This window comes from Cutaneotrichosporon oleaginosum, assembly GCF_008065305.1.
Source record: "Cutaneotrichosporon oleaginosum strain ATCC 20508 chromosome Unknown ATCC20508_contig01, whole genome shotgun sequence".
Taxonomy (NCBI): Eukaryota; Fungi; Basidiomycota; class Tremellomycetes; order Trichosporonales; family Trichosporonaceae; genus Cutaneotrichosporon; species Cutaneotrichosporon oleaginosum.
This window is the reverse complement of record NW_027072170.1, coordinates 666700-687571: the sequence shown is the minus strand read 5'-3', so window position 1 is coordinate 687571 and position 20872 is coordinate 666700. Positions and strand designations below refer to the sequence as shown.

The 20872-nt window shown below is 62.5% G+C and overlaps 11 protein-coding genes across 11 annotated transcripts; 5 read left to right on the top strand and 6 right to left on the bottom strand.

Annotated features, from left to right (window-relative positions):
- Nucleotides 1-1253: 1253 nt before the first annotated feature.
- Nucleotides 1254-2401, top strand: COLE_00301 (uncharacterized protein; the record flags this gene model as incomplete). Its single annotated transcript, XM_018423614.2, has 2 exons — nucleotides 1254-1468; nucleotides 1507-2401. 2 exons carry the CDS (start codon nucleotides 1254-1256, stop codon nucleotides 2399-2401), a joined length of 1110 nt encoding a protein of 369 aa, XP_018277665.1.
- Nucleotides 2402-3393: 992 nt separating this feature from the next.
- On the top strand, nucleotides 3394-4071 carry COLE_00300 (60S ribosomal protein eL36; the record flags this gene model as incomplete). The annotated part of the gene is made up of 3 exons (XM_018423615.2): nucleotides 3394-3497; nucleotides 3807-3933; nucleotides 3988-4071. The coding sequence occupies 3 exons, from the start codon at nucleotides 3394-3396 to the stop codon at nucleotides 4069-4071; spliced, it is 315 nt and encodes a 104-aa protein (XP_018277666.1).
- Nucleotides 4072-4781: 710 nt separating this feature from the next.
- On the bottom strand, nucleotides 4782-5596 carry COLE_00299 (uncharacterized protein; the record flags this gene model as incomplete). Its single annotated transcript, XM_018423616.2, has 3 exons — nucleotides 4782-4976; nucleotides 5089-5269; nucleotides 5397-5596. The coding sequence occupies 3 exons, from the start codon at nucleotides 5594-5596 to the stop codon at nucleotides 4782-4784; spliced, it is 576 nt and encodes a 191-aa protein (XP_018277667.1).
- A 306-nt stretch (nucleotides 5597-5902) lies between these two features.
- Nucleotides 5903-7249, top strand: COLE_00298 (uncharacterized protein; the record flags this gene model as incomplete). The annotated part of the gene is made up of 3 exons (XM_018426041.2): nucleotides 5903-6391; nucleotides 6451-6572; nucleotides 6607-7249. The coding sequence occupies 3 exons, from the start codon at nucleotides 5903-5905 to the stop codon at nucleotides 7247-7249; spliced, it is 1254 nt and encodes a 417-aa protein (XP_018277668.1).
- Nucleotides 7250-7451: 202 nt separating this feature from the next.
- On the bottom strand, nucleotides 7452-8580 carry COLE_00297 (uncharacterized protein; the record flags this gene model as incomplete). The annotated part of the gene is made up of 2 exons (XM_018420000.3): nucleotides 7452-7537; nucleotides 7575-8580. The coding sequence occupies 2 exons, from the start codon at nucleotides 8578-8580 to the stop codon at nucleotides 7452-7454; spliced, it is 1092 nt and encodes a 363-aa protein (XP_018277669.2).
- Nucleotides 8581-8887: 307 nt separating this feature from the next.
- Nucleotides 8888-9934, top strand: COLE_00296 (uncharacterized protein; the record flags this gene model as incomplete). Its single annotated transcript, XM_018424837.1, has 1 exon — nucleotides 8888-9934. The coding sequence occupies one exon, from the start codon at nucleotides 8888-8890 to the stop codon at nucleotides 9932-9934; it is 1047 nt and encodes a 348-aa protein (XP_018277670.1).
- A 545-nt stretch (nucleotides 9935-10479) lies between these two features.
- On the bottom strand, nucleotides 10480-11636 carry COLE_00295 (uncharacterized protein; the record flags this gene model as incomplete). The annotated part of the gene is made up of 6 exons (XM_018426797.2): nucleotides 10480-10812; nucleotides 10846-10935; nucleotides 10972-11061; nucleotides 11097-11186; nucleotides 11227-11464; nucleotides 11569-11636. 6 exons carry the CDS (start codon nucleotides 11634-11636, stop codon nucleotides 10480-10482), a joined length of 909 nt encoding a protein of 302 aa, XP_018277671.1.
- A 903-nt stretch (nucleotides 11637-12539) lies between these two features.
- COLE_00294 (uncharacterized protein) lies at nucleotides 12540-13508 on the bottom strand (the record flags this gene model as incomplete). Its single annotated transcript, XM_018420897.2, has 2 exons — nucleotides 12540-13128; nucleotides 13267-13508. The coding sequence occupies 2 exons, from the start codon at nucleotides 13506-13508 to the stop codon at nucleotides 12540-12542; spliced, it is 831 nt and encodes a 276-aa protein (XP_018277672.2).
- A 174-nt stretch (nucleotides 13509-13682) lies between these two features.
- Nucleotides 13683-14222, top strand: COLE_00293 (uncharacterized protein; the record flags this gene model as incomplete). The annotated part of the gene is made up of 4 exons (XM_018420439.1): nucleotides 13683-13747; nucleotides 13799-13929; nucleotides 14062-14149; nucleotides 14183-14222. 4 exons carry the CDS (start codon nucleotides 13683-13685, stop codon nucleotides 14220-14222), a joined length of 324 nt encoding a protein of 107 aa, XP_018277673.1.
- Nucleotides 14223-14327: 105 nt separating this feature from the next.
- On the bottom strand, nucleotides 14328-15012 carry COLE_00292 (uncharacterized protein; the record flags this gene model as incomplete). Its single annotated transcript, XM_018421445.1, has 3 exons — nucleotides 14328-14537; nucleotides 14578-14718; nucleotides 14920-15012. The coding sequence occupies 3 exons, from the start codon at nucleotides 15010-15012 to the stop codon at nucleotides 14328-14330; spliced, it is 444 nt and encodes a 147-aa protein (XP_018277674.1).
- A 1847-nt stretch (nucleotides 15013-16859) lies between these two features.
- On the bottom strand, nucleotides 16860-20242 carry COLE_00291 (uncharacterized protein; the record flags this gene model as incomplete). Its single annotated transcript, XM_018420898.2, has 2 exons — nucleotides 16860-20034; nucleotides 20070-20242. The coding sequence occupies 2 exons, from the start codon at nucleotides 20240-20242 to the stop codon at nucleotides 16860-16862; spliced, it is 3348 nt and encodes a 1115-aa protein (XP_018277676.1).
- Between the last annotated feature and the right edge of the window lie 630 nt (nucleotides 20243-20872).

Here is a 20872-nt window from a genome sequence, read left to right as displayed (position 1 = left end):
GAATGGCAATCGGAAGAGTAGGCGCCCACTCTCCCTCAGAACAGCATAGTTCCAGCCCCATGGCCTCGACTCGTTCCAAGCCAAGGTCGAGGTGTGACGGGCGGGCGACCTCCCTCGGCTTGGTAGCTCAACTGTCGGCCCAGCATGATATGACGAGCATACGTCCTCATGGTAGAAGGAGACGCCAGAGATCGGGATGATCGTCAGCACGCATTGAGCCACGCAGACAGGGGATCAGTCCATGCACTACGAGATGCACGTGCTTCATGACCCACTGCTCGACTATTATCAGCGCTGAAATCTGGATGCTACCGTGAGCCGATGAGCCATATGAGACATACGACGGCCAACAGGACGTTCAACAGAGGCCAAAGACGAAGATGAATGGGCCAAAAGTGGGATACGTCAGAACACCGGATGTGCCGAAAGTGCCATGTGCCTCTTACCCAACTCTAACGTTTCGTCACCACAGCACCGCACTCATGCTGCGGAGGTCGTTGTCGCCTTGGCGTATTGGCGTATTGGCGTTCGGCAATTCGGCATCGCGACGGCTGGGTGCGAGGAGCGCCGAGTAGTGTAAAAGAGAGAGAGAGAGAGATGGCGACGAGATACGAGAGGAGATGAGCGCTGGAGGGCGGCGAGTCTTGGCGATTCAAGGGAGAAAGGGAGAGAAGGGTAATTTAGTGCGTCGCGTCGCCCGGAATAGTTTCTTGGGTGGGAGGGAGGGAAGGGTCCAGAGGGGCACGCGTCCTCCTCCCCGTCCGCTCCTTCCGCCGCCTCCGCTCCATTTCCATCTCATCTCTCTTCATCGCCTCGCCGCTCTCTTCCATCTCTTCTCATCTCTTCTCATCTCCTCTCATCTCATCTCATTCATTTACTCAACATCGTCGTACTCCTCGGCTTCCAGACTCGCTCCACTTCCAATCTCTCCTTCATATCCCTGGACTCTGGCCCCGCTCCACCAGACGCCACCAATCGATCCCTCGCTCGCTTCTTGTTTATACACGCATCGTCTTGCCCGTACGCTGTCCGTGTCCGGGACAGTTGTGGCGGCGACGACCTCGCCGTACTTTTCACTCGATACTCCGACCCTCGTCACTCGGGTACTGCAGCCAGAATCACGCCCGCGTGCTTCCCAGCCGTGATTGCCCGTGCACAGGCCAACTGAAACACTCATTGAAACCGTCCTTCAATCCAACGCGCCCAGCAACACGCCCTCTTTTCCTTCCGAGATCCTCCTCCCCTCACTCGACATGGCGCGCCTTGCATACATTGCGGCGCTTGTCGCGGCCATCTCGCCCGCTGCCGCCTTGCAGCTTGCGGACGTCGTTGCAACATACGGACTGACCGAATCATACAACTTTACATTCCCCACACAAGCCCTGTCCGGCAGCGAGGCTGACAATTGGATTCTGGACAAGTGGTCGATCAACAGCCAACACGGCATCAGCTTTGGCAAGGAGGACATGTACGTTGACTAGGACGAGATTGCAAGGCTTACGCCAGTGCGTTCGTCGCCGATCCGTCAGCCCCATTGACGCGTCGAGATGCGGATGCACCCGATCTCGAAGGGCGCGCAGACGTCCTTGCCGCCAAGGACAACACACCCGTCCTCCGCATCGAGTATCCCAAAGGCTCCTACTCGGCCGGAACAGGAGGAACGCAGTTCTACGCACAGCCACTGAACGCGACGTCCCAGTCCCAGAACATCTTCCCCAACACGACTTCCAATGGGCAGTTCGAGCGTATGCTCCTCTCGTACGACGTCTACTTTGACGACTTCTTCGTGTTCAACAAAGGCGGAAAGCTGCCGGGCTTGCGCGGCGGGCCGGACCCCATCGGCTGCTCGGGCGGGCACCAGGCCGTTCAGTTCAAGTGCTTCTCCTCGCGGCTGATGTGGCGCGACGGCGCCCTCGGCGAGGTGTATGCATACATCCCGACCTCGCAGAAGAACTTTTGCTCGACTCTCGACGTTGTGTGCAACAACGATTTTGGCACGTCGCTCGGCCGCGGCAAGTACTCGTTCCAAACGGGCAGATGGCAGACTGTGTGGCTGTACGTCGCGCTCAACAGAGCGGATATCGCCAACGGCGTCGTGGCGTTCTACTACAACGGCACCAAGGCGTTCGAGTTCAAGAACCTCGAGATCCGCAACTCGGACACGGTCGAGAGCATCGGCGGCGTCTACTTCTCCACCTTCTTTGGCGGGTACGACAGCACATGGGCGTCGCCCGTGCAGCAGTTCTCGTACTTCCGCAACATGCAGCTGTACGCGGGTCTCGGTGCCGCCAACGGCACGGGCAACCGCATTTCGGCCGCGACGGTCGCGCAGCCATCCATTCTCCTTTCCGCCGTCTTGGCAAGTATGGCCATCGCGCTCGCCGGCGGCGCGATGCTTTGATCTTGGTGATAGATGGATAGATTCGAACCTTGTAGCTTTGCTGGGCTGGTGTGACAATGCATATGACTTTCGTTCGAGACGGGGTGTTGGTGCGTGCATGTGGCATCGAGACTGATGCATGCATCGGCCTGGTCTCGCAGAGTGGGGAGGGGGTGGCAGGCCGCGTAGAGTACCGTGCTCCCGGAATACTTTGTGTATCCTGCAACCTGCCGAGAGAGCTCTAAACAAAGACGGCGGCTTCACACGGTGTACCGCCATCGACTGGTCGGAGTCACCACTCTGCACGTCACAACCACAGCTGCGCAGTCCGCAGCTCTCCGGCGCAGCAATCCGTCCAACCCGCGCAGCACGTCAAACTCCGAGGCACGCACGCTCTAGCCTCCCCTCTCCCACCTATTGTCTTCTCCTCCCTGCCCCTGCCCGTAACGAGCATGCAAGCCTGCATGAAATATACGCCTAAAGCGAAACGCCGGGCCCGCGAGTCCCGAAGGGACGCGCGCTCGGCTTCGACGCATTTTGAATGGCGGTCGTTCTTCTCCAACGCCATTCCGACGACGCCCATAAAGGTGAGAGAGCGCGCCATGGTTATAGTCAGAGTTGCGAATGATGATTCCGAGCGCGCCGCGGGAAATTTATACGGCGGCAGCGGGGGTGGTGCCTGAAGGCAACACGTGTACTACTCCCCCAGTCGAACCGGACGGAAGCTAACAGATCACAAGTTTGGCGGCGTTTTTCGGCGTTTCATGCCCCCCACCTCATCCACTTGGACGTTCGCCATCGACCTCGCTCTCCTCAACCCTCAAAAATCGTGCGTACCCAGCAGCGAGCGAGACACCAGTGCTGACGACCGCTCCTGCGCTGTATACCTCCATCTCGACTTCGCGTTCCCGCTCTCCGCGCTTGTTCTCCGCGTCCGTTCTCCGCGTCGAATCCCTCCTCCGCCAAACACACCTTCCCCCAACCCATTGCGCACCTTCGCACGACAGGACGAAATGGCGCCCACTCGCTCAAACCTCCGTGTTGGCCTCAACAAGGGCTACCCCACCACCGTCATCCCCAAGGCGGTGAAGCCCTCGCACAAGAAGGGCATCAAGACGTGAGTCGCGCGCGCGGCGGCGGCGGCGGAGGGTAGAGGGAGAGCGCAGCAGGCAGTGGGCCGAGAGCAGGGTGCAGAGAGCGGAGAGGCAAAGTGGAAGGAAGTGAGGAGAGGGGAATGCCACTGTCGGGAAGAATTTTGGCGGATATGGATGCGGGACGCGCATCGGCGGCGCGCAGAATTGCGCCCTTGTGCACCCCGCCCCGCCCCGTCCTCCGTCCTCGGTCCCGCCTGTCGAGACCTCCCGCCTGCTCCGCTCCCCTGCCCGTTGCGCCTGCGCGGCCAACCCACAACACCCGCTAACCCCAGTGAGAAGAAGACCTTCGTCAAGTCGATCATCCGCGAGGTCGCCGGCTTCTCGCCCTACGAGAAGCGTGTCATGGAGCTGCTGCGTAACTCCAAGGACAAGAAGGCCAAGAAGCTCACCAAGAAGCGCGTGAGTATTGCGCCCCCACCGGCGCTGCCGCCGGCTGCCGAGTACTGACGCCAGCTCGGCACCCTCCTCCGCTCCAAGCGCAAGGTCGAGGAGCTCTCCTCGATCATCCAGGAGCAGCGCCGCGCCGCCGGCCACTAAACGCTTCCATTAGAGGGTTGGGCCGTTCTGTATTCTACTGCATGCAGCAGAGTGGTGTGCTAGCAGCAGGAGCGGTATGGCTGGGAGGCGGTGGACGATCACACAGTAGAGACAACCGGGAGGGCGAGCTCCGGAGTGCGGAGGTGGCCATGGAGGAGGAGGAAGCGGAGGGAGGAACGGAATGGGAGTGATAGGGCGAGGCCGCCGGGGTCCTCAAGTCGCGCAAGTCGGTCGCTCGACGATGTGGATGCTGAATCTGGTGGCGCACGTGACAACATATCAGTTTCCGTGCGAGCTGACATCCGCACACAATACGCGCAAACACATCTCTTCAATCGCAACGATGCTTCCTGCCCTCTGAGGCGCGATACGTAGTGCTCACTCACTATACTCTCCAGCTGACAAAAGTTAAGGACATGCGTGGCTGGTCGTGGCGGCTGTACGGCCCTTGTTATTGATTCTCAATACCACAGTCCCGGCGGCTGTACGGCCGTTAACAGTGATTCTCACCACCGGACTCGAACCCCAACCAACCGGCACAAGTCTCCGACGATATCTGGCGCGCTTCCGGTCGAGCTGTGTCAAGTTCTGATGAACTAGCAAAATTCTATCCATAAGTGCTGCATGTGGACGTTGCATAGCGCCAGCCTCCGTCGGTCGCGTCGTCACCCCCGCTAACTCATGCTTCGTATGCAATCGTGCTCGCTTCCCTACACTGGCGCCTCGGCGCGCGCCCACACGTCCTGTCGTATCCGCCGGTTCTCCATCTTTAGCTGCACAGCGGCGTCGGCAGCATCGTTGTCCGCCTGCTCGTCCTTGGCGGGATCGCGGCCTTCGAACGCTCGCTCAGCCATCTCGCTCCACCATCCCCCGCGGAAGCGCTCCGGCCGGTGTCGCCATGTAAACTGCGATGAGCGGGTGGCAAATGGGATCCGAGAAGCCAAAGGCGACATGTCTGGTGCACCAAGCCAGCCCCCGAGTTGCCTCCTTGCCACGCTACCAACGCGCCACACTCACCTTGATAATCGCCCATGTAATGCCCATACCCACGCCCATGCCCATGCTCGGGGCGGCAAACCATGCAATCCCAGTCCCGAGAGCGCCGAGCACACCCGTCCCGACAAACGCGATGCCAGCGCCGATCGCAGCGTACTTTGCCACCCGGAACATGCGGCGGATCATGTATCGCAGGACATAGCTAGCGTGAGCGAGAAAGCGGTGCAGGCCGGCCGAGTCCCGGCGATCGTCGACCCAATCGCCACAACCGCGATCGAATGTACGCGCGTCGGCACGGCATCGGCCCGTCTGCGCCGAGCCCAACCTACCGGAACGTCGTTAGGACCGAGCGCGTAGCGACGCTGCCGGGTTTAGTGGCCGCCTTGTTCCCGAGGGCAAGGTAAGCCGCGTTGGTCTTGAGATTGGCCAGACGCGTTTCCTTGGGCGCGGCGGGGCCGTGCGCGCCGCTGCCGCCGGCTTGCGGGTGCGGATGAGGCGGTGCGCCGGGGCCCGTGGTTGACTCTGCCATGTTTAGTTAACGGTTGGTCAGTGGACGTGAGGGAATAGAAGTGTCCAATTGTGCACGCAGCGGATGGCGAGGAAAAGATGGATGGAGGAGAAGAGCATGACGTAGTGGTCAGCGGGAGGCGGTGGTTGGCCTCGCTCCCAGCCACGCGCCTCGGCGATCGCTGTAATTTGGCCCCACGTGGCACGTGGCATGGGCGTAAATCGGCACTTGGCCAAGACTTGCCTGTGCCGCACCGCGCGTCCGTTCCATTTCTTCGCGCCCGAGTTTGCGTCTCGACTTCATCTCTTTCCCCCAACTCCTCGTCCAATGTCCAAAACGTCGCGGCCATTCCGCATCCTTGCGCTGCCGCTCGTGCGCATACCCCATGGCCCTCTGCGCACGACGCCACGCATCGCCGCCGCTGCCGCTGCCGACGCCGTCTCCCCCTCCACGCCCGGCGAGACCAGCGTTTCCCCCGAGACGGCAGCGAGCATCGCGAAGAATGCGCTCGCCCCCGGCGCCGTGGAGCCCATGAGCAGCGAGGCACCGCTCATGCTCTACCATGTGCAGCAGCCGGACGTGCCCGCCGCCGAGGGCAAGCCGCCAATCTACCAGCGCGCGCTGGACAAGGCGGCTGACGAGTGGAACAAGCTCGGACACAAGCCGCGCAAGTCGTGGATGTTTTGGTTTCATGAGCGCGGCGAGAAGCTCATGGACCGCATCAACTACGAGGAGTGGGCCCTCAAGGCCGTGCATGAGGGACGCGGCGTCAAGGTCGCCGACCCGAAAAAGGGCGAGAAGCAGGAGATGATCGAGGTGGGTGCCCCGTCGCGGCGTGCGCGCGAGCCCCCGCGCGGAACTGATGCTGACGCCAGATTCCGCTGTTGCGGCCGACACTGCCGGGCCTCGGCCTTCCGCCCTTGCTCCCCAAGTTGCATCGTAGCCTGCTGCATGCGATCCCGCACCACCGCACGAGCATGATCAGGTGTTTGATCCTGTGAGGTGCCAGCACTGTGCTCCGCTGACCCCAGCTCGCCGCTCACGTGGCCGTTCGCCATCATTCCAATCATTCCCAACTTCCCTCTCTTCTACGTCCTCTGGCGCGCCTGGAGTCACTACAAGGCCTGGCGCGGGGCGACGTACCTCGAGTCTCTGCTCAAGCTGGGCATGATCACCGAGAAGCCGAGCGAGGCGCTGAACGAGATCTACAGTGCCAAGATCTCGTCCGCGCCGCCCGGGAGCGAGAACGTCGCGCCGGACGTGACGCGCGCCCCTCTGCCGAGCGACAAGGCGCCGCAGACGGGCGGCTCCCCCGGCCCCGCCGAGCAGGCCGCGGGCTCGGCGCCGCTTCCGCCGCAGGCGAAGGGCGAGGTCGGCGCCGCGGACGGCACGACGACACCCGACGCCCTCATCTATAACCCGGGAGAGGAGGCCAAGGCCGCCGCGAAGAAGGTCGCGGACGACAAAGCAGCGGCTGGCGAGCCGGCCCCCACCGCCCGGTATCCCGGCATGATGATCATCACGGGGCAGATCCCCGCGCTGGAGCGCGCGTTCGACCTGCGTGAGCAGGAGTGCATCGACATCGAGCGGGCGATCCAGCAGGCTGACCATCGCGCACGCGAGGCCGAAAAGGTTCTTAAGCTGCAGGAGGAGGGGAAGAAGGAGCGGGCGTAGGCGATGATGTTTAATAGAGAGGGGGGCCTGGCTAGACTCGCGAATCCACGGTCGCGAAGTAGAACGAAGGCCTGAGGGCCGGTCGGGACGGGGAACGGGAAAACGTCTCATCAAAACTGTAATTGCATATGCACGCGGCACGCCGCTACCCATGTCGTGGAGCATCCTACTGATCCATAGCACCGCCTACCCTCTAGCCAGCCTAGTACGGCTTGAAGCGCCGCTGGCGCTTGAGCTCGTCGACCTTGCGCCGGTCCTCATCGAAGCGCGCGCGCATATCTGCGAGTTCTGCTGTTAGCCCTGCCCGCCCCAATCCAAGACTCACCCTTCCGCTTCCGGTCCACGCTCTGGAACTTGTAGAAGTCCTTGAGCTCCCCCGCGCCGCTCCCGCGCTTCTTCTGCGCCACCGCCCGGCTCGCCACCGCAACACCGGCGGCACCCCCACGCCCTGCAGTCCGTCCGTACCGCCCACCACGCACGACGACGGTAAACCCATCCTCGTCGACCAGCGCACCGGCGCCATGCACCTTGGCGCGTGACGCCAACAGGAGCGAGTGGAGGTGGTCGTGCCGCGCCATCGCACTGTCGGCATGTGCGCGCACGGCAGCAAGCGGGGGCCGCAAAGCATCGTACCGCGCCTCGTAGAAGCTCAAGCCTGCAGGCTCCGTGTCGAGCGCAAGTGCGATCGGCGCGCCCGAGTAGCTCAAGGCGCGCGAGACAGACACAGCGTCCGCGAAGACGATGCGTGCCGCGCGCCCCCCGCTGTGCCCCAGAGAGCGGGGCGCCCCTTCGAGCGGCACGACGGTCGGCACACTCGCGGGCAGCTGCGGCTTACGTCGGCGCTTGCGCGCCTTCTGCGCCGCGCCGACGAACGTCCACCCGTCCGCGTCCGGCTGGGGCTCCTTCTCCTCCTCTTCCTCTTCTTCATCGTCGGATTCTGGCAAGCCCGCCACCGCGTCGGCGAGCACATCAACACCGCCGCCACCTTCCTCGATGGTTTCGACGACGCCCCACCGCGAGAAGAGGGCGCGCAGGTCGCGCTCGCCCGCGTCCAGCGGAAGATTAGCTGCGAACAGTGTGCGTGACGCGCGGTCGACCTCCTCCTCGTCGCTCGACTTCGTACTGTGCGGCCGCACGAAGATGTAGTGTGTTGAGGAACCGGGAGGGAAGGGGAGGGCGAGGGGGATGGGGAGGAAGTTGGAGTACAGCTTTGGCGCCTTGTCCTTGGACTTCTTTGATGGCGTCGCCTTGGCCACAAGGGATGGTGTTGCCTTCGGAGTCGCCTTGGGCGTACCCTTCGCCTTGGGTGTTCCGAGGGATGGGCGCGGCATTGTGGTGGATGGTGTGAAGTATGCCGAGATGTCGAGCCAAGTTCAACTTTTGGGCAGGCACGTGAGAATGGAGGTGGCAAATCCTCAATTACCATGTGCTTCAATTAGTCGTAGTAATAGCTCGTGGCCTTATCAAACTTGTGGAGTGGGGCAGTGCACAGCCTGCAACCTCCACCAGCCGTCACAACAATTCATGGCCCACATCCTCATTCATCCCTCGCAACATCCACAAAACACTGAATTGACTCATCATCATACTCTTTCTCTTCTCTCATCCTTACTTATACCCAGCTTTTCATCCTCCGCCATGCCATCACCACCGTCTTCCCAGTCCTCCCGCCTCTCCTCACCACCCTCTTCGCCACCCTCCGTTGCCGCGCCCACTCCAGAGGGTTTCACATCTGCTCCGTCTCCCGGAGCTCCAACACCGCACGTTCCGTCTCCGCCAGCCGCATCAGCACCCAAGATTAAGCTCAAGATGCCTGCAAATAAGGGCGAAGCCGCGCCCAAGCCGAAGGCGACTCAACGTACCAAGGCCGACGAAGGGGAGAAGAAGCCACCTGCGCGCGCCGCGAGAGGCACGGGCACCGGCAAGGGAAAGGCGAAGCTTGAGCAGGCGCAGGAGGAGGTCGCGGCTCCCGCCAAGGGCAGGGGCAAGAGAAAGACGGTGCCCGTTGACGAGGAGACCAAGAAGAGCCCACCATCGGAGGCGAGCAAGACCAAGCGTCTCAAGGCGTCGCCGGCGGCAGAGAGCGTCTCCAAGAAGACTTCGCCTGCTGCAGAGGGCATCCCCAAGAAGGCCTCGCCTGGCGCAGAGACCAAGCCGAAGAAGACCTCTCCGGTCGCGGGGGCTACGTCAATGAAGACCTCACCAGAGGCAGAGGGCAAGCCCCAGACCTCGCCGGGGGCAGAGAGCAGGCCTAAGAAGAACGTGAAGGAGAAGCGCAAGCGCATTATCGACGAAGATGACTCGGCTGACGAGTCCGCGACCTTGTCCGACCCCGATATCATCGACTTGACCCCCTCGCCGAGCCCGTCCGACGACGAGTCTCCTACAAGCTCGAAGGTGGAGAAGACCACGGGCGGGTCTCCCAAGAAGAGGGCCCGGGTGCTGCCCAGGGTTACGAAGCGTCCCACCGTCCCAGCTTCGGCCTCGACGAATCCATCCGCCAGCACCGCCAGCAATGCCAATACACCGGTGCGCAAGCCCAAGCCAGCGCCAAAGCCCGCGCCGCGTACTAGCCTGCTCGCCTCCACGCTCAGCAAACTTTCCAGCCAGCCGGACAAGCCCGCTCCTAAGCCTGCGGAACGCCCGCGCCCCGGCGCATGGACTGACGAGCTTGTGTTGACGTAAGTCCATCGGCTTTGTGAGCGCTTCTAGATGCTCATCCCAGTCCTGAGCAGCAGCAGCAGCACGCCGCCACCCTACTCTCGCGGCGACAGGATGCTCTCGAGCGCACCCGCGCCGCCCGGTATCCCCTTAAGATGCAGGCCGCCAAGGACGCGTACCGCGCCGACCATGCCCTTAATGGCAACCGCCGCGCTATCAATGTGCACGGCGGCATGGGCATTCAAACCACGGGGCTAGCGTCGCGAATGGTGCGCGCAGTGCTCGCCGGCAACATCAACAACTACGTGGCTAAGCAGTAGATGTCCTTGCTTTGTAATGCTTCTCTGTACATTTTACCATCATATCACCGGCCGGCATGTATCTATTGACCTTCTACGATGATCAGGATGCCGGACACCGCTAGAACGAGGCAGCGCAAGGTGTTGAGAGGACAGTATATTGTGTAGTGCGTCAGTCTACAGCTCACTTGCTCCGCAAAGGAGTTCACGTCAGATATACATGTGCCTTCTCCTATCTATATACAACTCAACTGTCTATCGCGAACCCCTTCACCATCCGCTGCCATCATCAACGACATCAGACGATTGAGTGCCCCATCCGTGGCCGTCGGGAGGAGGTCCCTTGGGCTCCCGCACCTTGTGCAGAGCCACACGGTCGGGGTGCACGTACGCACCAGGAGACTTGTTGGGTGCCGGGCCACTGAGGGGAGTTCCCCATCCGTCCGCGCCGTCCGATGGTTCCGAGGACGAGTTTGAAAGCGGTGGAGGAGTTCCCCAGCTGTCGTCCTCGGCTGATGCCATGGGCGCATCTCCGTCAAAGGTGGGGTGAACATTCCCCCACCCACCATCGCCGCCGCTGACGCTTTGCGGGCAGTCGCGCGACTACACTCAGCAAGATATAAACTGAAGACTCACGAAGTGGCCGCCCTCGCCGCAGTTATAACAGCCCCGCCCACCACCACCACCGCCACCGCCACCGCCGCCGCCCTGAGGACACTCGCGAGACTACGGTCAACAAGAGATGAAGGTTTAAAGACTCACGAAGTGGCCCTCCTCTCCGCAGTTGAAGCACCCGCGCCCACCTCCACCACCGCCTCCTCCGCCACCACCGCCTTGGGGGCACTCGCGAGACTACGGTCAGCAAAAGATGGGGTTCATAGACTCACGAAGTGTCCATCCTCGCCGCAGTTGAAGCACCCTCGCCCACCACCGCCGCCACCACCACCACCGCCGCCGCCCTGAGGGCACTCGCGAGACTACCGTCAGTACAAGATGGATGAAGGTCTGGAGACTCACGAAGTGACCACTTTCGCCGCAGTTGAAACATCCACCCCCGCCACCCCCACTGCTCCAGGCGTCATCCTTTCGAGCTCCCCAACCTTGGTCCTGCTGGCCAAAACCCCCTCCAGTGGGTCCGGAACGCCGGGTGTCACCACCGTCTCCCCCGCCGAACATGCCGCTGCGCACGTGGCGCTGCGCGTACAAGCTGAACCGCTCTTCCAGTTCTTCGTGGTTCTTGAGCACGATATCGGCGCTGTTTGTAAGTGTGTTGAAGGGTTGTATCAGGTGGGGGAAGGTGGCATATGTAAGGCATGGTGGAGAGGGGAAATGGGCAGTTGAAGGAGTGAGCCTACTCACTGGTTGGCAGGCTCCCACGCCACGTAAGGGGCGGGAGCACTCTGGAGGGGAGGCTCGTCGGGGCTCATCTCTTCTCGATGGCCGCTCCGGACTCCACAGCAGTGTCGATGTAACGGTAGATAGGGGATGTAGGGGAAAACGTTGCCGTCACGGTGGCAGGGGCGGGAAAACGGAAATGACTGATCTGGAGTCGTTCAGAGGTGAGTACAGTGGAAGGTGTGAGGGGAGTGAGTAGACTCACCGCGGCGAAACGGGAGGTCGTCGCTAAGGGAGTGAGCAGTGAACCGCTGAGACGTAAGAGCGAGACATACGTGGGAGTTGTGAGTAGCGGCGAGATGAGAACGTTGAAACTGAGAAGACAGAGGGGTGAGAGAGAGGGAGAGGGAGAAGGGGCGGAGGAAAATCAGAGTGAACGAGAGAGAAAGAGAGAGAAAGAAAGAGACTGATGGTGAGAGAGTCTTCTTATAGGCCTATAGGGGATGCCTGTCGCGCGTAGTGTTGCGCTGGAAGAGAAGGAAGGTCAAAAGACGGTAAGGAGGTCAGTAGTGTAGTGGTGTGTCTTTGGCAAGCCGCTGGCCGCTGGATCCGGGGAGGTGATGGAGATGATCGAGTTGATTGGACTGGAGTGTACTGCGCATGCTGGGGCGATCGGGGCGAGTGTCTGGAAGGTGGACGTTGGCAATTGGCACGCCGGATCTCTGGATCGCCGGTCACAGTCAGTGCGCATCAGTAGGTGTGTGGCGTGCGTGAGAATGGGAGTACATCCATCTTCGCGCCGATCCGATTGCCCTCCTTGCCCCTTCTCCCGCCCAGCCCGCCTCCTGCTGGCTGCTGGCTGCTCGCTGCTCGCTGCTCGTCATCGCTCTAGCACCCTCGACTGCGGGCATCCGGAGAGGGGGATCGCCAGTTGCGGATCCCGGATTAGCTCTCCTTCCTCCTTCCCAAGCTTCCCATCAACCCATCTACACCATCTACCCCTGCGCTCGCTCCACCTCGTACACCTCTCCTTGTCCGCCCCAGCCCTCCCGCCCCCTCCGTAGCACCTGCGCCCAGAACCTCATAATCCCCTCCCACTCCCCACGCCCCCGCGGCATGTCGGCTCCCGCCCCCAACCCCTTGATCACCTCGACGGACAAGAAGGCCCGCCGCAACGCAGCCTCCATCTTCTGCGCGGCCGCCCCAGTCGACCGGGTGAACCACAGGGCGGGCGTCGCCGCGTGGACTGCGGACGCGGGGAATGATTCGAGCTTGCCGCACACGCTCACCACGGATCCAAGCCGCTTCCCTTGTGCTTCCGTCCCAGTGTTCCCGCCCCCTACGCTCGCGCTCACGGAAAGGGCTTCACGCCCCACGGACAGCGCGAGCTCGAGGGCCATCGTCCCGCCTTGCTGCCACCCGAACAGGTGGATGTCTTCGAGCGCCCATCCCAGGATCATGAGTTTCGATAGCAGAGCGCGCAGCGGCGGCAGTGTCGGTGAGGGGTCGGGGTTAGGGAGCGGGTTGAAGAGCGGGTCAAAAGCGTTGAACCATGTCCATGCTGGCGGGTCCATGAGTGGGATCCTGGGGTCAGTCAGTCGGGCGGAGGAAGTTGGGTTGTGTGTGATCGTGTGAGCACACACAGCGCCATAGATTGTGAGATCGTAGGACGAGCTAGGACGAGCGTTGCGCACGCCCACCTCGGATGCACACAATACTCACGCGAGCGGCGCCTGCAGACTCAACACGGCCGTAGCGGGGAGGTTAAGCTGGCTTCCAAGGCCCGCAAAGGCGGCCTTGGTATCCCCCATCCCATGGAACATAATGAGGAGGTTGGCATCGCTCCCATCCCGGCTGGGAGCGTACTCGAACTGCCATGGCGCGAGGTCGGCGGCCTTAGGTGCGGGGCGGGCGCCCACAGTCGTCGCCGTCACGGGCTTGAGATTGAGGGCCGTCTCGGACATGGTGTCTTCTGGCCTGTGAGATCCGCGGGATGCGCGGACGTGGTGATCAAGTCGATGCAGGTAATGACTGCGACCAACTCGGTTACAAGTCAGGTCAGTCTGTTATCACCTCAGGCACGGGCCCCGCATTTGCTTCACTCCGTCGCCGAAGAATTTGTCAACACCCACTTCACCATGCTGTTCTGCCCGTACTGCAGCAACAACCTTACCATTGGCGATGGCGACGACGGGCCGGACAAGTGCTGGTGCGTACGGGATGGAAGTGGTGCGAGCTGGTGGGCTGACGCCAGGATGTGTCCGACGTGCCCGTACAAGTGGGTGATTACGCAGCAGATTAGCATGCGCACCCATTTGCAGCGCAAGGAGGTCGACGATGTCATGGGCGGGCCTGAGGCGTGGGCCAAGGTCGACCAAGCTGATGGTGAGTTGCGCGCTGGGAGGGATTGTGGTGGTTGTCACCGGCTCTCGATGCTCTACAACCTCCGCTGCTGCAACGAGTGGCTTCCCTCTTTCATCATCTTCTTTCCCTTCTGTACTCCCCGCTCACACCCAGCCGACTGCCCGAAGTGTCAGGAGTGCCATCGCGCCTACTTCCGCCAGTTGCAGATCCGCTCTGCCGACGAGCCAATGACGACTTTCTAGTGAGTCCCTCTCTCTCCCGAGCTGACAACTAGCAAGTGCGTCGATTGCGGACACCAGTGGCGCGAGAACTAGCCCAAGCGCCGGCGCCATATCACTACACCGCAGCCACGGGGCTATAGACATAGACATGTTGTATGAAGTACATAATACAGTAAAGCGGCCTCTCTAGCCTGCCAACTAGTCCAGCGCACCCTCCAGCACGCCCATAATACGGCGCACGCGCACCTGCCGCGCCTTGGCGTCCTCGCCCCTCTTCCCGCCCCCGAGGCCGGGCACGCCGAGCTCCGTCAGCCGCGCAGCCTGCCGCGCCTCCAGCCCGTCGAAAGAGGGGAGGACCTGGCGCACAAAGAGGTCGCTCAGTGCCGCCTGCAGCTCGCGCTCCCATTGCTGCTGTCAGCTCTGTGGAGATTAGCAGCTGCGTACTCACAGCAACCTTCTCCGCGGGGACAGGCTTGCGCGTGATCTTGGCGATCTGGTTGTCCGCCGCTCGCTTGGCCATCTGCTCTGCCTTGATCTTCTCCATCCGCGCCCACAGGCGGCGCTCGAGAGCCTCCTGGTCTTTCTTCATCTGCGGTGAGCTCTGAGCCTGCGCCACCGCCCGTGCGCCTCCACCATCTGCTCGCCAGCCGCCGTTCCCAGCTCCTCTTCCCACAGTAACACAGTGTCGCGCTGTCGTGTGCGCTCGTATCCCCGTTGCCCCCCCCCCCCCCCCCCCCCCCCCCTCCCCCCCACACATCCCCCACCTCAACCGCGCGGTCGCGCAACCCACCTTCCGCAACTCCTTGACGAACTCGTCGTCTCTCAGCAGCTCCGTGAGGGCTGGCAGACAGCGTGTGAAGCTCCACTCGTCGCGGTCCTCCATCTCATCCGCCTTGCGCTTGCCCTTGTTCTTCTCCGCGGCATCGGCATCGGCGGAGGCAGAGGCGGAGACGCGGCGCTCAGCGCCCGGCGACCGGCCGACGGGCCCGAACGGATCGAGGAGATTATGCGATGCGCCGGCAAACGCGGAGCCGCGCGGCGCCTGTGCCGGAGGCAAAGACGGGGCGAGTTGCGCGAGCAGCGCGCTCAGCTGCGAGTTGTTCTGATTAGGTGTGGGTGGATTCGGTGTCGCGGCGGAGGAAGCCGCAGCCGACGCTGCGCCCGCTCCGCTCCCTCCCCCTCCAGCTGCAGCAGGTCCGGCAACACCCGCGCCGTCTCCGTCGTCGCCTCCGTCCTGCGCCGACCGCAAGAGCGCAAGCAGCGAGCTGACGCTCTGGCCGCGATCCTGCGGTGAGCGGTGGCGGCTGGGCGACTCACCTGGAAGGCCATGACGAAATGAAAAGAGCTGAATTGGACGTCACCCACCGCGCAGTAATTTGAGCTCCCTTCGCATCGCCCATCGCCCATCGCTATCGCCCAGCCCACTTACCACACATATCATGGCTGAGGCCCAGGCGGCGACGAGCCAGGCGAAAAGCCCCAAGGCCGCACACCACCTCACGTCGGGCGCGTTGAGCGGGCTCACCTCGGCGGTGTGTCTCCAGCCCCTCGACCTGCTCAAGACACGGTTGCAGCAGGGGAACACGGTCGGCCGGAAGCGGTGCGCGCCGCGGCGGACGGGCTGACGGCAGACATCGGCTCGGTGCTGTGGTGCGCCAGGTCGTGCGCGACGACGGCGTGACGGGGCTCTGGCGCGGCACGGTGCCGACAGTTGCGCGGTGAGTGGGAGGTGTGGAGCGGGACAGCAGGCTGCCCGGAGGCCTGGCGACGCAGAGCTGACAGCAGAAACGTCCCCGGCGTCGCGCTCTACTTCTACATGCTCAGTGCGATCCGGCACGAGCTGACGCTCATCCCGTACTTCGCGCGCGGGGGGAGCGGGGAGGGCAAGCGCTCGGCGCTGGCGCAGCTCTCGCCGACGGGCAACCTCTGCGCAGGCGCTGTCGCGCGCACAAGCGTCGGCTTCGTCCTCAACCCCATCACGGTGATCAAGGCCCGCTTCGAGGTAAGCCTCACTTGGCCCCGCTGACGCAGTCCAACGCGTACACGCAGTACCGCTCGCTCGTGGGTGCCTTCCGCCATCTCTTGGCCGCCGACGGCGTGCGCGGCCTCTTCCAGGGCTTTACGGCGACGGCGGTGCGCGACGCCCCCTATGCCGGCCTCTACGTCGTCTTCTACGAGAAGGGCAAGGAGCTCGCGGGGAAGGCGCTCAGCTTGCGTCCAGAACTCTCTGTGCCAAATGCAGCATTGCATTCTGGGTCAGGTGAGTCCAGTGCCACCCCGCCATCCGCACGCGGCGGGGCAGCTGTGCTGGTGTGACTGTCGCTCATCTCAGCCGTCTCCGCGTCTGTCCTTGCAACAGTGCTCACCTCCCCCGCCGACTGCGTCAAGACCCGCATGCAAGTGGCGCCGGCCGAGAACCCTTCGATCCTGCGCGCCGTGCGGCACATCTATGCCGTGAGCCTCCTGCCTTCGCGTCTGACAGCAGGACCTCGGCTTCGCGGGCTTCTTTGCTGGCTCGTCGCTACGCGTTTCACGCAAGGCGGCGAGCTCAGCCATTGCGTGGACCGTCTACGAAGGTCTCCTGCTCATGTTCCGCGCACGCGACAAGGCCATCAAGGCCACGACAGCTGTACAATAGACTGGGGTAATGCAACACTGATCATGCGGCGCGGTGCGTTGAGGGGACATGATACATTTATCGAGCAGTACAGGTTTCTCAACATCGTTTATCTACTGGCCGCCGTCGCGCGGCGCGTTGATCGGCTTGAAGCCCATGCGGCGGGCGTACTCGCGCTCCTCGGCCTCGGTCAGGCGGTCCGCGCCGCTCCAGTTGGCCGACGACGTGCGCGCGCGGAACTTGCCGACACGTGCGTTGAACAGCTCCTCCATGCTGAGTGGGCGGATTGGGCCGAACAGCTCGTCGGGGTTGACGCTCGCCTGGTTCTCCAGCGCCTGCTTAAGCTCTGGCGACTCGGCCCACGCCGGCCGCTTGAAGTCCGTCTCACGGTCGCTGTCGTCCGAGTCAGAGTACTCAGAGTTGATGTCGGGCAGCACAATGTTCTCCGACTCCTCATCGAGCGCCTTCTGGTCGAGCTGCGCCTGGAGGGTCGCCCGCTGCTGCTGGAGCGCGGTCGCGGCGTGCGTGCGCACTGTCGATGGGTGCGAAGGGGCCGCGGAAGATCCCATTCCGGAGGTGCGCGAGGGTGGGCCAAGCGTGGGCCGCTGCACGGCCTTCATCGTGGAAGAAGAAGACTCGGCCTCCATACGGAACCCACTCGAGGCGCTCGCGATGGGCTTGGCGGCTGTGGTCTTTGAGGGGTTGAGGGGTTGGGTTCCCTTGCTCGGCGTCGGAGCAAGGCGCTTCATGCCCCCAGGTGTCTTGATCCCTGCCGCCTTGTTGAGCGAGCTGGCCGTTGCCTTGGTAAGGTTGCTCGAGCTGTGGCTTCGGCTCATCGATGATGCCTGAGCAGCAGCCTTGCGCTTGGCGGCCAGTGCTGCAGCCTCCTCCTCGGCTGCCATCTGTTCCTCGGCCTCGCGCTGCTTCTTCAGCTGCTCTGCCTTCTCGAGTTTCATGCGGCGGATCTTGTCGTTCTGCGCGAGCTTGCGACGACGCTCCTCTTCGTCGGCGCGACGCTTGGCACGTTCTTCCTCCTCCCTGATGCGCTCCTCCTCCTCGCGGCGCTTTTTGTCCTCGGCCTTCTTACGCTCGAGCTGCTCGCGAATCTTGGCACGGCGCTCTCTCTCCTCGCGCTCCTTCTTAGCGGCGGCTTCAGCCGCAGCCACGCTTTTTACGCGACCGGGCGTGGACTTGACACCAAGGACCTTGCCCGCCATGCGCTCGGCCTGGTTGAGGGTGCTCATGCTCGACGACATAGAAGAGTTTGCCCCGTTTCGAGACGACGCTCCCGAGCGACTCTTGCCTCGATCGTCGTCCTCGTCATCTGCTTCGTCGTCCATGTGGTGGGAAGGAGTGGTAGCGCGCTTCGCGGGGCTGGAGGTTCCGCTCGGAGCGTGGCTGGTGGCCCACATAGGTTTTGTGGCCTTGGGCTTGGGAGGAGGCGAAACGAGGATGGTGGGAGTCTTTCCACGCGGCCGGGCAGCAGGCGTGGGTGAGTTGATCGCACGCGCAATCCGAGATGGCTGAGGACGTGGGGGTGTCCGGGCCGGCGTCGTCGACGGAATCTTGATCCCCGCAGCGGCGAGAGCTGAGAGAGCTGTCTCTTGCATCGGCTCGTCATCGTCGTCGTCCATGTACGAGTTGTCGCCGGGCAGCGAGGGAAGGTTGATTGAGTCGTTGACTTCGTACTCGTCAGCCGACCCGTCGTCAATGATGATGGCCTGGTTGCCAAAGTCTTCTGTCTCGAACGCGTCCTCCATCTCGACAGCCTTGGCTGCTGCCTTCTCGACGGCGAGTCTCTCTTCCTCCGCCTTCATATCCTGCTCGGCAAGCTCCTGCAAGACGCGGGAAAGTTCGCGTTCAGCCAAGACCTGCGCCTCGCGATCGCCGTCATTCTCTGCAGCGCCTCCAGAACGGTTGAGGAAACCACCCAGGTTACGCAGGAAGCCGCCGTTCGCGGCTGTTGCCTGATCGGTCGTTGCAGCCGCAGCAGTCTTCTCCATTTGCCGAGCAGCGGCAGCCGCGGCAGTGCGCTCCTTCATCTCCTGAAGCTTCGACATACGTGGTTGCGCCTGGGGAACAGACGTCGATGTGAGACGAGCGGCAGCGCTGGCCGGAGTGCTGACCTGCGCTTGAGGCAGCGACTTGGCCGAAGCTGGAGGGCGGGACGAGCCCATGTGCTTGGGCGATACAGGCAGACCAGAGGCAGCGTCGGTCGCTGTGGTGGCGTCGAAGCGTGCAATCTTCTCAGGTCTCGAGGGCGCGGCGTCCTCTTCGTCGGCGTCAGACTTGCGCTTGCTTTGGCTCGATGCCATCTGGCTCTTGCGCAGAGGGTCAAACTGAGAGCTAAGTCTGTGGCCAAGGGGAACGGTGTTGGTTCCGAGTGCTTGGCTGAGCCATGACGAGCGAACCTGCCGCGTGGGCACCGGTGGAGGAGCAGGGCTCGCCTCTTTGACTGGTGATGCCTCCTTGACTGGTGATGCCTCCTTGATTGGTGATGCCTGCTTCATAGGAGAGGGTGATCTGGCAATTTCGGGAGTGGGCGATTTGCGGTGAATGACGGCGAGCTCCGGGGAAGCCGGGGCGGTGGGTTCGTCGACCTCCATGGCATCGGTCAGAGCCTCAGTTACGTTGTCGGCGGGCTCCAAGGGGATGGTCTCAAAGGAGTCAATGACCATGGCATCCTGATCCTGTTCTTCCTCAGATGCGGCCAAAGCAGCCGCCAGCGTTGGCGGTTCCTCAACAACGGGAATCGGTTCGGGTTCAGCGTCACCGACGGGCTCCGGTTCTGGCGCAACTACAGGCATCGGCGAGGCCGCTGCCTCGGGCTCAGCCTCGACCACCTTTCCCTCCTTCTTTGCCTTCCCCTTCCTGGTCTTAGTTGTCTTGGGTGCGGTGGACGCCGGCGTGGACTTGGAAGAGGCGCTGCGGGTGCTCTTCGATGTGGCCTCGACAGGCACAGCATTCTCCTTGTCGGCGTTGGCGTTCTTCTTGGGCCTGCCACGCTTCTTTGGGGCTGGTTTGGCAACCTCCTCCTGCATAGGAGAGAGAACTAGCGCCCGGCCCTTGAGTGGTGAGCGGGTGGGCGACAGAGGCCCGGAGTTGGCATTCTGTGCTCTCAGCGGAGACAAGGGGATGCGACCGGCAGGCGTCTTGGTGAGTGGGGAGAGAGCGAGGTTGAACTGGCGGAGCTGCTCGGCCCGAGCCTTGTTGGCTGTTGCGGTAGCGCGGGTCTTCTTGGCGGTTGCAGTGCGAGAGGGTGTCTTCATAAGCTCTGCGATGGGGGCGCTGGGGTCAGTTGCGATACGGCGGGGTAGACTCACCGCCGGCCCTGCGCCTCGATGTTGTCCAGATAGTCATCGAGCCACTCGTAGCAGTCGCGGTTGAGGCTCGCCTCGAATTGGATGAGGCTGTCGGTGCCGCTTTTGCGAAGGCGTTGGGTGAGGTCGACAGTGAATGCCTCGAGGGTCGGCCACGACGAGGATGAGGCCGCCATTGTCTAGAGGTCTGGGTGGATGGTGGGCGGTGTGTCGGAAATGTCGGGAGTGTCGAGAGGCAATACCTTAAGGCATGCACTAAGCAGAGGACCTTGATGATGATGTTGATGGATGAATGGGAAGAAGAGGGCGCGTGAGACAATATGAGGAGGATGGATAGTGGTGGGGGGCAGTAGATCGAGTGGAATGATGCACTCATGTTTGGGCCACTCCCAGGGAAAGCAGCCACGGCGGCGGAGGGGCGAACGGGACCAAATCACCCACGTGCCATGTAAACAACAACGAGCAAGAGCAAGCAATGATGCTCCCCTCCACCTTCATTCCTCGCATCCTTCGCTCTCTCGCAGTCGCGCGCAACACATTAAGCCCATCAACGCTGCATCAGACAACGACCACAGCAATGTCGTATCTTGGTGGACGGGTAAGTATGGCCGTAGTTGACACGATGGGGGGCGTGGCTGATTTCTTTCCAGACCCGAAAGGTAACAAGGCCGTCCAGCCCTACTAACATTCCAGGTCACCACTTACGGCAAGAAGCAAACGGTGCGTTTGATGTGACTGTGTTTGCCCAGACTGACCACCAGCGCATTATCAGCGTCCATGCGGATCTGTCGCCCTCCCGCTCTTCC